This window comes from Labrus bergylta, chromosome 3 (genome assembly GCF_963930695.1).
Source record: "Labrus bergylta chromosome 3, fLabBer1.1, whole genome shotgun sequence".
In the NCBI taxonomy this organism is placed as follows: domain Eukaryota; kingdom Metazoa; phylum Chordata; class Actinopteri; order Labriformes; family Labridae; genus Labrus; species Labrus bergylta.
The window spans coordinates 8,145,486-8,160,569 of NC_089197.1; the positions used below are offsets into that span (position 1 = coordinate 8,145,486).

Below are 15,084 nucleotides of genomic sequence, written 5' to 3' on the forward strand. Positions count from 1 at the left end.
GCTAAAATGTTGTTCCCCTGAAAAAAGGTCTCATGTCACATCCAGCTCTAGACTTCAAAGGGTGTCAAAGCGGGCATCGTATGAACCAGCATCAGAGTTCAATGTGAACAAACGACAGATACAGATCAATTTAAGAGTTTTTATGTTTTATTGATGATGATTAAAACATTAAAGCTGTCCTTTGTGACAAGCTTAGTTGGCAGCGATGGTCTGGTCCATCCAGGAGCGGAGCTCGGTGACACGGGCGTACACACCGGGCATGGTGGGAGTGCAGGTTCCACTGCCCCAGGACACAATACCGACCAGGGTCCAAGCATTGGCCTTCTCGCAGACCAGGGGGCCACCAGAGTCACCCTGAAGAAAAAAAAAAGAAGATAAATAATTAAGAACACGGTATGAAAAACACAAGCTCATGAGTAGGTATCTGTCTGCATCACCCACCATGCAGGAAGAGGCGCCGGAGGCTCCAGCACAGATCATCAGGTTGCTGATTTTGCTTCCCCAGTACTGCTTGCACTGAGTGTTGGTCAGGAGGGGGAGGGCGGCCTGCTGCAGCAGGGCGGGGGTGTTAGCAGCTGCAAGAAAAACAATTGAATCATTTATACTGACACATAGTGAGAGGTGCAGGTCTACACGTAAGGGGTCGATATTAATTGACACATTATCAGTCTGATTATTCACTACGGTAGTCCAAATCTAAAATAAGACCCCGTTAAGCCCCCTGAGCTGGGTCTGTGTTAACAGACTGGTTGATACTCTGACTCTCAAAAAAGAAAGAAATGTAAAAAGAGCGCAGGTTCCTCTTCATGCATTTAGAGTTGTTCTTTAAAGCCCCTTTGAGGAGTTTTCTACTGGTTACCAGCCCCACCCCTGCTCTCCTCTGATTGGTCAGTTGATGCAGGTGGTCTCACCGTTGTGGCGGGTCAGGCCCCATCCGCTGGTCACACATCTCATGCCTCCGGCGAAGTTGTCTCCGGTCTCAGCAACGCACACGGGGGACACACGCAGGTTGAGCTGGGCGGGGCTGGACAGCTTGATCAGGGTGATGTCGTTGTTGATGGTGTAGCCGTTGTACTTGGGGTGCTTGAACACCTGACAGGAAATGACATCATTTGAGTGACTGATGGGGTAAATAATGATGATGGGGTAAAAGGTGATGTTTTTTTAGTCACTCACTTTGCCGATCTTCATGGTCTGGATGCTCTCAGAGTTGGAAGAGCGGTCGTGCTCGCCGAGAATCACTCTGTGGGAAGTCCTGCAGGAGAGAAACGAGAAGCATTAGGCGTCCATTTTGTGTCAAAACATCAGAGAACTTGTCGACAGTGACAGGAGGATGAGGGTGTTTACCTGATATTGCAGTGAGCAGCTGTCACCACCCAGTTCTCGCTGATGAGAGAGCCACCACAGAAGTGGAAGCCGGTGTAGTCCTGAAAAAACAAAAGCAAAGAGTGAGACGACTGTTGTTGTGTTGTGAATGTGTGTGTTAGTGTTTCTGTGGATTGTGTGTGTGGTTTTTACCTGCAGGGACACCTGCCAGGGCCAGGAGTGGGGCACAGCCTCCTCACCGTTCACAATACGGGAGTACCCGGTGATGACGGGGGGGATGGCGGGAGAGCCGCAACCTGACGACATCATTAAGACATCGTTAGCGACATAAACACTAATAATCTGTTTATTGTCGACCTTTTGGAACAGTGTGTGTCACAATAATCCTTCTACAACGAAGAGGCTCCACATAAAAAACAAGTAAGTGCGCTGTTTTTACGACCCATCACTGAATCTATTGAACTAAATAAAAGATCATCAGCTCAGTTTTCTTTTACCAAAGGAGGACACATACAGATAGTAATGTTAGACTCCTGATACTGAGATCTTTACTGAACCTTTCATGAGTTTTGGCTTCATTATAACGCTATTTTCCGACCATATTTTTGAGTTATTGGCCAAACTTTTATATATTTTGTACTCGTGTTCAGTTGACTGTTTTTCCTTTCTGAAGATTAGATTTTTTTTTTACAAGTTTTCACAGGTTGAGTAATGAAAAATGGAAGAAATCTCTGAAAGGTGTAAAAAGAAACAAAATGGACGACCTTCCTGCAGCAACAGAGCCCTGTCAAAAATCTTCTGAGGAGTAATGTACGTGAGCAAGCATCCTGCAGCTGAAGCTCTGTTCAGAACATCAGCTGCATGAAAGAAGTGGACATCTCCACTGTGTCGTCACTCATTGGTTTGAAGCCTCAAGTTTTGTATCTTGGACGCCATTGGGGTTACGGGTTGCTGCATCTCTATTCTACTTTATGTTGCAAACAGAGATGCATCATAGCTGATTTTCCCTTCTGAAACAAGTTCAAAAACCTAAACTGGGAGGTTGCCCCGGCTTGAGATCCCCTCTTAAACCAGTGCAATAAAAATACACACATATTAGTGATGTGAATGCTGAATGCTAAGGACTGTTGTGTTCACATGATGACTTCACATATCCATTACAGTATTGAAAATATTGACACATAAATATTTTGATCATCTCATTGCAAATGCAGCTGGACTTCTTTTTGCAACAAGTCGCCCCCTGCAGGACATTAGAAACAATGCAGGCTTAAGGCACTTTCACATTTTCATACAAAAAAGCGTAATAATCTCTTATATACAGTCTTAAGTAAGACCCAACTATCCTTTCTCTACCCAGCATGCTTTGCTGTCATGCCTCACTCTAAGTTGTAGTCTCAAAGAGTCTCTCTCACCGTAGGCGGCGCCGACGAAGGCGAGGCAGGAGAGGATCCACAGGAAGGCCATTGTTCGATCGTGTCGGGTCTGTCTCAGCGAGCTGCTTTTATACAGCCAGAGGTGTGACGGGATTGGCCGAAACGAGACGGGGCAGAACAGGACAGGAGGCAGCAAGGGCACATGTTATCAGAGGTGGTGGGAGTTTGGACAGGTGGAGCTGACGGAGAGTTTTCCAATCTGAGGAAGGTTCATGAGGAGAGTGATTGAATCCCAAATGCTCGAAATGTATGACTTGTAAGGAAAATTTCCACATGTTATTCATGATCATCGTCAACATCATGATTATTTATTTAACTCCTCAGAAATAACATTGAGGGAGAATCCTCGTTACAAAGGTGCAAAGATGCAGATCAGATTCGAGCAGGTATGGGAGGTAGCAACAAAGATAGAAAGAATGGATAAACAAAAGGAAGTCATGATATTCAAAGGTCACTTGAGAAGAAAAAAATCCTGCACTATTTTATTTTTTGAGTTATTGAGAGAAGTACTTCACACACACTTAGGCCTGAAACACACACATGCTCAAACAGGAGCTGTGGACATGCAATAGTGGAGAGATGTCAGAGTGGGGCTGCTACACAGTGAGCGCAGCTGAGCAGTTGGGGGTTTGGTGACTTGCTCAAGGGCGCCTCGGCAGTACTCAGGAAGTGCCCTGGCACCTCTCCAGCTACCAGACCAACTTCCATGTTTTGGTCCGCATCAGGACTCAGGAAAAAAAAAAACCTTTAAGCTCAACACGTGGAATAATTAAATATAAATATTCATATTAAGTTATTATAATAAAACCAAAATCAATAAGAACATCTAAAAGTTGGAATCATCTCAGTCAGAACATTTTTTAAGGTTTATTTTTGTCTTTTAATTGAGTGACAGGAGAGATAGAGTCAGAAATCCAAGAGCGAGAGAGAGAGAGAGAGAGTGGGGAATGATGTGAGAAAGGAACCACAGGTTGGATTTGAACCCGGTCACTGCTTGGAGGACTATAGCCTCTGTACATGGTGCGTGTGCACTAACCACTACGCTACGGACACCCTGTAAATCTGCAAAACTCAATCGTTAAATATAAATATTAATATGTGATGTTAAACACAAAATCAATCAGAACATCTAAACCTTGGAGCAATTATTGTGATTGTTTTGTGTTTTGTAAAGTTTTGTAATGTTTTGATATCTGCTGCATAAAAGTCATTATTATGATAAATATGATAATATATAACAGAAAGCAGATCTTTCTGAGTCTGTGTGACAGGTGAACATGTGGAAGCAAAGCGTTTCAGTTTAGCATTTGAGCTTTGGCTGTGCTGACTTTAGACAGTGAAGAGTTTAGAAAATGTATAGACATGTGACTAAGGATCAGTAAAACACCGGTATCTCTGCCACCCTGCTGTGGATCAGCGTGTTCATGTTCTGTCATCTGGTTTGTTTCCCAGCAGAGTTTTTGTCAGCAGCTCCACGTAAGCGTTACAGCATGACCTCGACCTGCACAGAAACACATATCACTCTGAAATTAAAAATGAAACTCGACACACAAGGAGCAGAAGGTCAGCCCAGATTTGCACAATTTTATGCAAAAACACAAGACACAGTTTTTTGACAGTGACAGCCTGTGTGGGATATGCTGCAAACTAAACTGCCTTTCCAAAAAAAAAAGTCGCCATCTGGATTTAACTAAGCAAATAGGTAAGAGCCTCCCATTAATAACTGCATGGGTGATTATCAACAAGTTATTTAACCCCAACTGATGCAATGAGTAGCTTCTCATTTCTTAAACTTCTATGTTGAAAGACCCATCCTGTGGTCGTGGAAAAGATGTTAAGTCTGTTTGAGAAGGGTCAAATCATTGGCATGCATCAAGCAGAGAAAATATCGAAGGAGATTGCAGAAACTACTAAAATTGGGTTAAGAACTGTCCAACACATCATTAAAAACTGGAAGGAAGATTTACCCTGTTCCAGAGTGATCAGGGTAAGAAGAGAGGCAGATGAAGTGATGCACCCATCATGCCTAGTGCCTACTGTACAAGCCTGTGGGGGGCACTGCTATGATCTGGGGTTGCTGCTGTTCAGGTCTAGGTTCAGCAACATTATGTGCCCAAAGAACGAGGTCAGCTGACTACCTAAATATACTGAATGACCAGGTTATTCCATCAATGGATTTGTTCTTCCCTGATGGCACGGGCATATTCCAAGATGACAATGCCAAGATTCATCGGGCTCAAATTGTGAAAGAGTGGTTCAGGGTGCATGAGACATCATTGTCACACATGGATTGGCCACCACAGAGTCCAGACCTTAACACCATTGAGAATCTTTGGGATGTCCTGGAGAAGACTTTGCGCAGTGGTCCGACTTTCTCATCATCAATACAATTTATTGGTGAAAAATGAATGCAACACTGGACGGAAATCAATCTTCTGACATTGCAGGAGCTTATCGAAACAATGCCAGGGCGAATGCATGGCGTAATCAAAGCTAAAGGCGATCCAATTAAATATTAGAGTGTGATCTTTTTTTTTTGGCCAGGCAGTGTATTTTGGAGATGCATACACAAATCTGTAAATGCTCACTCTCACTCAGATCCACAAATGTGTGCACAGATCTTTTTTTTTTTTAAAAGATTTATTTTTGGGCTTTTTCATGCCTTTAATGCAGAGAGAGGACAGTGGATAGAGTTGGAAACCAGGGAGAGGGAGCGGGGAATGACATGTGGAGGGGGGCCACGGGTGGAGGTGAACCCGGGCCTGCCGCTCGAGACGAGAGTCTCAATACATGGAACGTGCGCCCTAACCACTGCGCCACCAGCGCGCCCCAATGTGTGCACAGATCTGCAAATACGTAAACTCATTTTGAATTTTTGACTCGTTTGATAATGGCAGGAAAGTGAGCTTTTTATGCTGTGAGTCCTGAAAATACACAGAAATCATCGGTAACAACTGATGCAGACTCCTCATTGGCTGTCATTTTATGTGACTTTTGCAACACTGCTGCTGTGTAAGATCCACAAATGCGTACACATATCCTCAAATGTTTGAGTGTGTGGCTGCAGCCTGAGCCCTCTCGTTTCATGCCCTCTTGTCTTGTCTGAGCTTCTGATTATTGAAACGAGAGGATTAAAACCAGGAACCTTCTCCCTGTGAGGCAACAGCGCTAACCACTGCATCTCCGTGCAGCCCGATTTATGATTCCATTGTTTGTATTTTATGTTTTTAAAGAAGTTTGAATCCTTTGACGTTCCTGAAAATATTGAATTTTTACACACAGTTTGCCTTTGGTCTTTTTCTAGATGCAGTGATGAGCTTGTATTCTCTGTTTCAAGCTCTCTGTTGCCAAGGAAACACAAAAATCAGACTGATGATGTCATCAGCCATGCTTTTTGATAATTGAAGAGTTCAGAGGTCAAGGCTTTAACTGCTGCAGCATCCCACTTCTGAATGGTTATTTGTTGACATTTCAAATGTAACACGAGCCAAATGAGTCGGTGAGATGACTCCTAGCTGTCTGATACTGAGGAACAGACACACGACTGTATGAGAATGATGTGTAAAAACATCTGTACGTCTTTTGGTCCTGCACCCTGGGTCCAGTTGTTCAAAAAATACACAATGAAAACTTTCAGATGGGATTACATCCCAAAATCAGGATGTTCAAACGCCCCCCCCCACAAAAAATATATACTTTCACGATACCATTTGTCTATAAAAATTAGCATCAAGCTGTGAAGAAGACTTGAAGCTAAAGATTGAGACCATAAACTCATTCAGAAAATGTTCACAAGGTTATCAATTTAGTATGAAGTCGGCTGATTTTTCTCATAGACTTCTATGGCGGAGTATCAGGGCCACGTTAAAGGGAAAACAAATTATGCGCCAAGAGATGTTTAGTAAAAGTATTTCCTTTTCTGTGAAACCTTATCCAAAGAACAACTTCAAGAGATGCTCCACGTTCCTCATTTTCAAACAGGCAGCTGCTGCTCTTCTGATATAAGTAGATTAAAATAACGACTTTAATCTCGTAAATTTACGACTTTCATCTCTTAAGAATGTATTCTTGTAAATAGATGAGCGAAATATCTAAATATCTGATTTCCTCCCCTTAATGTGGCCCTAATACTCATTTGTAGATTTCTATTTAATTCACAATTTTTTTGTTGTAAGTGTTACTATCGTTTGTTGGGTTTCAATGGAATTGCAATGGATTGTGGGATGTGTAGTCCCTTCACTCCCAGAAAATAATTACAGTACACAGTTTTGTGCCTTTGCCATTTTTTCGGTTTTCTGACCGTTTTTTTGGCCAGATTAAATGTTTTACAGTCACAAGTATTCAGGTAGCTGGTTGGTTTGGTTCCAGGATTAGAATTATTGATATAAGGATATTGTGAAATATCAATAGAGGATTAATGGGCGCCCCCTGCTGACTGTGAGGGGTAACATTTAGAGGATTCTCTTCAGAGCACACAACACAAACCACAAACACATGAATACATTTAAATGTTTTTTTATTGTCATTCATTGTCCACGCACTCCAAAGTGTGACTGCCCACAGGTCAGGTGGGGTCGATGATAACGGCGTTGCCTGTGAGGATTTAGTTGGCAGCGAGGATCTGGTCAACCCAGCCACGGAGCTCGGTGACACGGGCGTAGACGGCGGGAGTGGAGGTGGAGCAACGGCTGCTTCCCCAGGACACGATACCGACCAGAGTCCAGACGTTGTCCTTCTGGCAGACCAGGGGACCGCCAGAGTCTCCCTGAAAAAAAGAGCAAATTATTAGAAATACTGCAAAGAGCAAAGGGAAAAGAGAGACCAAAAAGTGGGCGGGGCCTCACCATGCAGGAGGTGGCTCCAGCTCCACCAGCGCAGATCATCACGTCGGAGATGTTGCTACCCCAGTGGGACTTGCACTGAGTGTTGGAGAGCAGGGGAAGAGCGGCCTGCTGCAGCTGGTTGGGAGTGCTGGGAGCTGTGGGAGGAGAACAAAACACTCAAACACATCCTCCACTTTCAGAATAAAGTCTGACTCAAAACCTTAAGAATCAAGAACACAATCAGAGAGGTTGTTCAGCCTCACCGTTGTAGCGCATCAGACCCCATCCGGAGGTGACGCAGGTCATGCCAGCGGGGAAGTTGTCAGAGGAGTCGGCGAGGCAGACGGGAGACACGTTGGATCCCAGGCGAGCGGGGCTGGACAGCTTGATCAGGCTGATGTCGTTGTTGATGGTTGATGGGTTCCAGCCGGGGTGGGTGAACACCTGAAGAGAGCGGAGGAAGGATGAGTGGTGGGGGAATAGTCAGGGGCGGATCCAGAGTTTTCTGACTAGGGTGGCACAGCTGGGGAAATGACTTGTGCAGGGGTGGCCTGAAGTATGTAACATTTATTTACCTTTCTGTCTCCAATAATCATATCTACTTTAACCACTAACATTTCAGAATCAAAGTGTTATCTTCCTGAATAGCTTAATTAGTAGCTGAATTCTTTACCACCCCTGGATCAACTGCTAAAACAATATGTCCTGGAAGCTGATTTGCCGATTGGTTGATTGGCTGAGTGACAGATTGACTGATTGGCTGTTCTCACCTTGGCGGGCTTCAGTTTCTGAATAGCCTCATTAGAGCCGTATCCCTTGTTGTGCTCTCCAAGGACCACGTTGTGGTAGGTCCTGACAGGAACAGCAGAAAGCAACGATTTAAAGGGCCAGTACACACATCTTCTATATGTTTGCAATTTGCTCTCGTCTCTTTTACTGCTTTAATTTTCTGATTCAAACACATCCCTGAGCTTGTACCTACAGACCATGACCATTAACAAACATACTATCTTTTCATCCGATTCAATCTAACATGAGTTGCAGCTAGCTGGCATTTTAAGCATGTTATAACTATCTGTGAGGTGAAGGAACCATTAGGACTGAAGCTGACAGCCACAGGTGGAGTCGTGAGGTGATGAACTGACCTGACGTTGCAGTGAGCAGCGGTAACAACCCAGTTCTCGTTGATCAGAGATCCTCCACAGAAGTGGAAGCCGCTGGATTGCTGAGAGTAGAAACAAGCTGAAGTCAGTCACAGGAAGAGAAAACAGTAAGAGAGCAGTTTGTGTTGGTGGTGTTCAGCTGACTCACCTGCAGGGACACCTGCCAGGGCCAGGAGTGAGGCACGGCCTCCTCACCGTTGACGATGCGGGCGTAGCCAGACACCTGGGGAGGGATGGCGGGGGTGCCGCAGCCTGACAGGACGACAGAAGACAGAAGTTAAAGGGATATTCTGCCTGAGTGAAGGTCTTTGACTCAACGTGATGAAACATCGAGCATTCCTCACTTCTTAAAAAACGTAGCAAATACGGTATCAGATGGGTGGCACATCAGTGGGTAGCAAATTAGTTAGAGAACAGAAAACAGTTTGTTCAGATAAATAATATAAAATCAGATCTGTACAATATTAATATTGGGGTACCTCAGGGGTCAGTCCTAGGACCAAAACTGTTTATTTTGTGCATCAATGATTTTGTTAATATTTCCAAACTGCTCAAGTGTATTCTATTTGCAAATGATACCATCTTATTTTATTCTGGGAATAAAACATCACAGATGTTGGATGTAGTCATAAAATAAAATAAAAGAATGGTTTATTATAAATAAATTATCACTGAATCTTGAAAAAACAAATGTCATGATATTTAGTAGGGGAAAGCATTGATGCTTCAATTAATGTAGAAGGCATTGAAATTCAGAGTAAAGGAAACTAAGTTTTCAGGTGTCATGTTTGATTCAAATCTGAACTGGAAATAACATATAAATGATATAAAAATGAAAATGTCAAAAGTACTTGCTCTGCTACACAAAGTTAAAGATTCATTAGATAATAAAGCATTTTACACTTTATAAAACTCACTGATTCTTCCATATCTCACATATTGTGTTGAAGTATGGGGAAGTGCTTGTAAAACATTCACCCATTCAATTTACATTTAGCAAAAAAGAGCCATGAGAATCATCAGTAGAAGTCGGTATTGAGATCCATCAAACCTGCTATTCATTCAGTTAAAGTTGTTGAAATTTCATGAATTAGTTGATTACAGTATTCTGCAAACAGTACAGTACACGTTGCCAAAAAAACATCAAAAACAGATTAGAAAAAAAAGGAAAGCCGTTATAATTTAAAAGGAACAGAGACCTATGACTCCATGTTCTTAATGTGTGTGAGTGTAAAGAGTTGTGGGAGTGTGTCTCACCGTAGGCGGCGCTGACGAAGGCGAGGCAGGAAACGATCCAGAGGAAGGCCATGGTGTCGATGACAATGATGATTTGTTGGAGGAGCGAGCCGCTCCTATATACCTGAACCTGCCCGGCCCTCAACCAATCAGAGCAGCCGCTGATTTGTCCAGCTGCTTATCAGAGACGAGGCAATGCAAACTTCTCATGAGTTACACGCCCTGACCTGTTCAAACACCCCCCAAAAAATGAATACTTAGATGGTCACATGTGTTTTTAAAAATGAGCATCAAGCTGTGAAGAAGACTTGAAGCTAAAGATTGAGACCATAAACTAATTCAAAAAACGTTTACAAGGTTATCAATTTAGCATGAAGTTGGCTGATTTTTCTCATAGACTTTTATGGCGGCGTATCAATGCCACGTTAAAGGGAAAACAAATTATCTGCCAAAAGATGTTTAGTGTTTTTTTTCACAGCTACCATAAGAGTCAGCCCTAAGTGTCCAACGACACTTAAATGCCTATTGGATAATCATTTTATCTGCACCTTTAATGTTTGCACTGACTGTTGTTTAAAATCTTTTTTCATACATTTTGCACTACCTTCATTTAAGTCACTGCTGTGCATACAGTGCATAAACAACACAAACTTCGGTAGGTCTACACTTTTTATTTTCATGTACAGGTCTAATTTTACCAATGTTCCTTAAACTGTTTATAGGGTCCATTTAAATTGCATGTATATTTTTAATTCCTGCACGGGGTTATGTTCAATTTTCTTTGTATTAGTCTGTTTTTACTTGCACAGCTTTCATTTTAATTAATGTACGGGCTTACTTAAATCTTTGTTTTGGGTTAATATATATGTGTATGGGAGGAGGGGAAAGCGGTTGCTTGTTTTATTTGTAACAAATGTTTCATGTTGTGCATGTCTTTGTAAACTGCTACTGGATGCTTTGAAAATCCCTCAGGATCAATAAACTATCTATCTATCTATCTATCATATATATATATAGATATATATATATCTGTCTATCTAGTAAATGTATTTCCTGATCTGTGAAACCTTTACTGAAGTATAACTTCATGAGATGCTCCATGTTCCTCATTTTCAAACAGGCAGCTGCTGCTCTTCTGATATAAGTAGACTAAAATAACGACTTTAATTTCGTAAATTTACGACTTTCTTCTCTTACAAATGTATTCTTGTGAATGGATGATCTAATATCTAAATCTCTGATGGGATTAGTTACTTCTGATGGATACTACACAGCAGTCTCTACCATCAGTGTTTGAATGTGTAGGTGTGACCTGCGGTGTAAAAGCACTTTGAGTAGTCAGAAGACCAGGAAAGAAATACACGCTCATGTCATTTTACCATTTTTCCCCGAGTCGCTGTAAGAAAGAAAGCAAGTTGAAAGCCCTTCTTTGTTTGCTTAGACCTCGCACCCCAAAACAACATCATTGTTATAAATGATCTATAATTGGGACACAATAGAGCGCCCCCTGTGGTTGAGATTTATCATAATCAACCTTGATATTTCACTCAAGCTAACTTTTCCATATTTCTCTCAAAATCCAACCAGTGAAAAATAGTTTCAGTTAAAAGTTAAAAGAAACAATTGAGCTCAACAGAAGTAAAACACCCATTAATTTTCTCCAGGTGGATTTGATAATCAGCCATGATGTCATAACCATCCAAGGTACACTGACCACGAGCTACATGAGTGTGAGACGATGCTGTGCTCCTGTAGAAGACACAAGTCTGTATGATATCAACCTCATTTTAAGAAAAACTAGTGCAGTGCCTGCTCAGAATGTGCTTGTTTTTAATGTCTTTGGTGAGAACGTGGCTGCATGGTTAGGATTGCGCTTGGGGCAACGTGTAGTTCTGTGGTCAGCCAAGGTGCCCAAATGAGCTCTGGAGCGAGGGATTTCATCCGACTTTTGTAAACGACGGTTAGCTAACGAGTGACTAAACAACATTGCCTCGGGCGAGTGTCCTTCTGCCCGTGCGCCGTGGTGTGTTGTTTCCGCTCTTCTCATATTTCCAGTAGGTTTTGATTCCATCGCATTGCGCGGCACAGCAAAATAATTTTAAATGTTTTAGCAAAAATATGAGCTCATTTTAAATTAAGAATCAGCACTGCTCTTCCTTGGGTCCAGAGCAATACACCCGCCAAGTCTGACGAATGGTTGTGTAGAACCTAAACCAACAAACACACACACACACACACACACACACACACACACACACACACACACACACACACACACACACAGATTCCTGTATTTAGAGATAGATATGGTTTATTTACGATCTATGGGGACAGAACTACACTACCCACAATCCTAGAGTGTCACAGCAATGTCTCTGATTGGTGGAGCCTGCTGTTACCATGACAATGTTTCCCGCCTGAGTGAACATTGGCTGTCGCCTGCTACCACTGAAGTTCACCACGATATATAAACACAAACTATAAAATATGACGACATGATTATCAACAATATAAACTCTACGATGAAGACAAATGTAGAAAGACGGTCTGTGTACAATCAGATAGAAGAGTGCTAAACTACTGTTTGTTGGGTTTCAATGGAATCGCAATGGATCGTGGAATGTGTAGTTCCTTCACTCCCAGAAAACAAATGAAGTACGCAGTCTTCATTTGCCTTTTTTTCTTAGTTTTCCAGCTGTTAATTTGGCAAAACAAATGTTTTATAGTCATGAGTATTCGAGAAGCCGGTTGGTTTGGTTCCAGGATTTGAAATATTGATATTTTGGGACTTTTTGAAATGTCAATGGAGGATTTAAATGGGGCAATTTACTCCGAAGCAGAGCCGCCAAAAAAAAGTGGGCGGTCATTGTTGAGTTGTATTTCAGCCACTTATCTTTAAGTAGAGGCTGTGATTGAGGGCGCCCCCTGCTGACTGTGAGGGGTAACATTTAGAGGATTCTCTTCAGTGCACACAACACAAACCACAAACACATGAATACATTTAAATGTTTTTTTATTGTCATTCATTGTCCACACACTCCAAAGTGTGACTGCCCACGGTCAGGTGGGGTCGGTGATAACGGCGTTGCCTGTGAGGATTTAGTTGGCAGCAAGGATCTGGTCAACCCAGCCACGGAGCTCGGTGACACGGGCGTAGACGGCGGGAGTGGAGGTGGAGCAACGGCTGCTTCCCCAGGACACGATACCGACCAGAGTCCAGACGTTGTCCTTCTGGCAGACCAGGGGACCGCCAGAGTCTCCCTGAAAAAAAGAGCAAATTATTAGAAATAATGCAAAGAGCAAAGGGAAAAGAGAGACCAAAAAGTGGGCGGGGCCTCACCATGCAGGAGGTGGCTCCAGCTCCACCAGCGCAGATCATCACGTCGGAGATGTTGCTACCCCAGTGGGACTTGCACTGAGTGTTGGAGAGCAGGGGAAGAGCGGCCTGCTGCAGCTGGTTGGGAGTGCTGGGAGCTGTGGGAGGAGAACAAAACACTCAAACACATCCTCCACTTTCAGAATAAAAGTCTGACTCAAAACCTTAAGAATTAAGAACACAATCAGAGAGGTTGTTCAGCCTCACCGTTGTAGCGCATCAGACCCCATCCGGAGGTGACGCAGGTCATGCCAGCGGGGAAGTTGTCAGAGGAGTCGGCGAGGCAGACGGGAGACACGTTGGATCCCAGGCGAGCGGGGCTGGACAGCTTGATCAGGCTGATGTCGTTGTTGATGGTTGATGGGTTCCAGCCGGGGTGGGTGAACACCTGAAGAGAGCAGAGGAAGGATGAGTGGTGGGGGAATAGTCAGGGGCGGATCCAGAGTTTTCTGACTAGGGTGGCACAGCTGGGGAAATGACTTGTGCAGGGGTGGCCTGAAGTATGTAGCATTTATTTACCTTTCTGTCTCCAATAATCATATCTACTTTAACCACTAACATTTCAGAATCAAAGTGTTATCTTCCTGAATAGCTTAAGTAGTAGCTGAATTCTTTACCACCCCTGGATCAACTGCTAAAACAATATGTCCTGGAAGCTGATTTGCCGATTGGTTGATTGGCTGAGTGACAGATTGACTGATTGGCTGTTCTCACCTTGGCGGGCCTCAGTTTCTGAATAGCCTCATTAGAGCCGTATCCCTTGTTGTGCTCTCCAAGGACCACGTTGTGGTAGGTCCTGACAGGAACAGCAGAAAGCAGCGATTTAAAGGGCCAGTACACACATCTTCTATATGTTTGCAATTTGCTCTCGTCTCTTTTACTGCTTTAATTTTCTGATTCAAACACATCCCTGAGCTTGTACCTACAGACCATGACCATTAACAAACATACTATCTTTTCATCCGATTCAATCTAACATGAGTTGCAGCTAACTGGCATTTTAAGCATGTTATAAATATCTGTGAGGTGAAGGAACCATTAGGACTGAAGCTGACAGCCACAGGTGGAGTCGTGAGGTGATGAACTGACCTGACGTTGCAGTGAGCAGCGGTAACAACCCAGTTCTCGTTGATCAGAGATCCTCCACAGAAGTGGAAGCCGCTGGATTGCTGAGAGTAGAAACAAGCTGAAGTCAGTCACAGGAAGAGAAAACAGTAAGAGAGCAGTTTGTGTTGGTGGTGTTCAGCTGACTCACCTGCAGGGACACCTGCCAGGGCCAGGAGTGAGGCACGGCCTCCTCACCGTTGACGATGCGGGCGTAGCCAGACACCTGGGGAGGGATGGCGGGGGTGCCGCAGCCTGACAGGACGACAGAAGACAGAAGTTAAAGGGATATTCTGCCTGAGTGAAGGTCTTTGACTCAACGTGATGAAGCCGAACTTCCAGTTGTGGATTCTTTTGAAAGCTGACTCAGAAACAATGAACTTCACTCCTTAAATTTTGTCTGATAAAGATCTATGACTCGATGTTTTTTATGTGTGAGTGTAAAGAGTTGTGGGAGTGTGTCTCACCGTAGGCGGCGCTGACGAAGGCGAGGCAGGAAACGATCCAGAGGAAGGCCATGGTGTCGATGACGATGATGATTTGTTGGAGGAGCAAGCCGCTCTTATATACCTGAACCTGTCCGGCCATCAACCAATCAGAGCAGCCGCTGGTTTGTCCAG

General features: G+C 43.5%; 2 protein-coding genes across 2 annotated transcripts; both read right to left on the reverse strand.

The window, feature by feature from the left end:
• Positions 1-129: 129 nt before the first annotated feature.
• On the reverse strand, positions 130-2,884 carry LOC110001063 (chymotrypsin A). The gene is made up of 7 exons (XM_020656483.3): positions 2,742-2,884; positions 1,519-1,622; positions 1,348-1,427; positions 1,177-1,255; positions 912-1,092; positions 442-575; positions 130-354 (listed from the first exon to the last, which is right to left on the reverse strand). The coding sequence occupies exons 1-7, from the start codon at positions 2,791-2,793 to the stop codon at positions 193-195; spliced, it is 792 nt and encodes a 263-aa protein (XP_020512139.2). The 5' UTR covers positions 2,794-2,884; the 3' UTR covers positions 130-192.
• Positions 2,885-7,365: 4,481 nt separating this feature from the next.
• LOC110001058 (transmembrane protease serine 9-like) lies at positions 7,366-15,084 on the reverse strand. The gene is made up of 14 exons (XM_065953252.1): positions 14,932-15,084; positions 14,616-14,719; positions 14,450-14,529; positions 14,075-14,156; positions 13,568-13,748; positions 13,325-13,458; positions 13,086-13,245; positions 10,006-10,158; positions 8,897-9,000; positions 8,731-8,810; positions 8,356-8,437; positions 7,849-8,029; positions 7,607-7,740; positions 7,366-7,527 (listed from the first exon to the last, which is right to left on the reverse strand). Exons 1-14 carry the CDS (start codon positions 15,050-15,052, stop codon positions 7,366-7,368), a joined length of 1,758 nt encoding a protein of 585 aa, XP_065809324.1. The 5' UTR covers positions 15,053-15,084.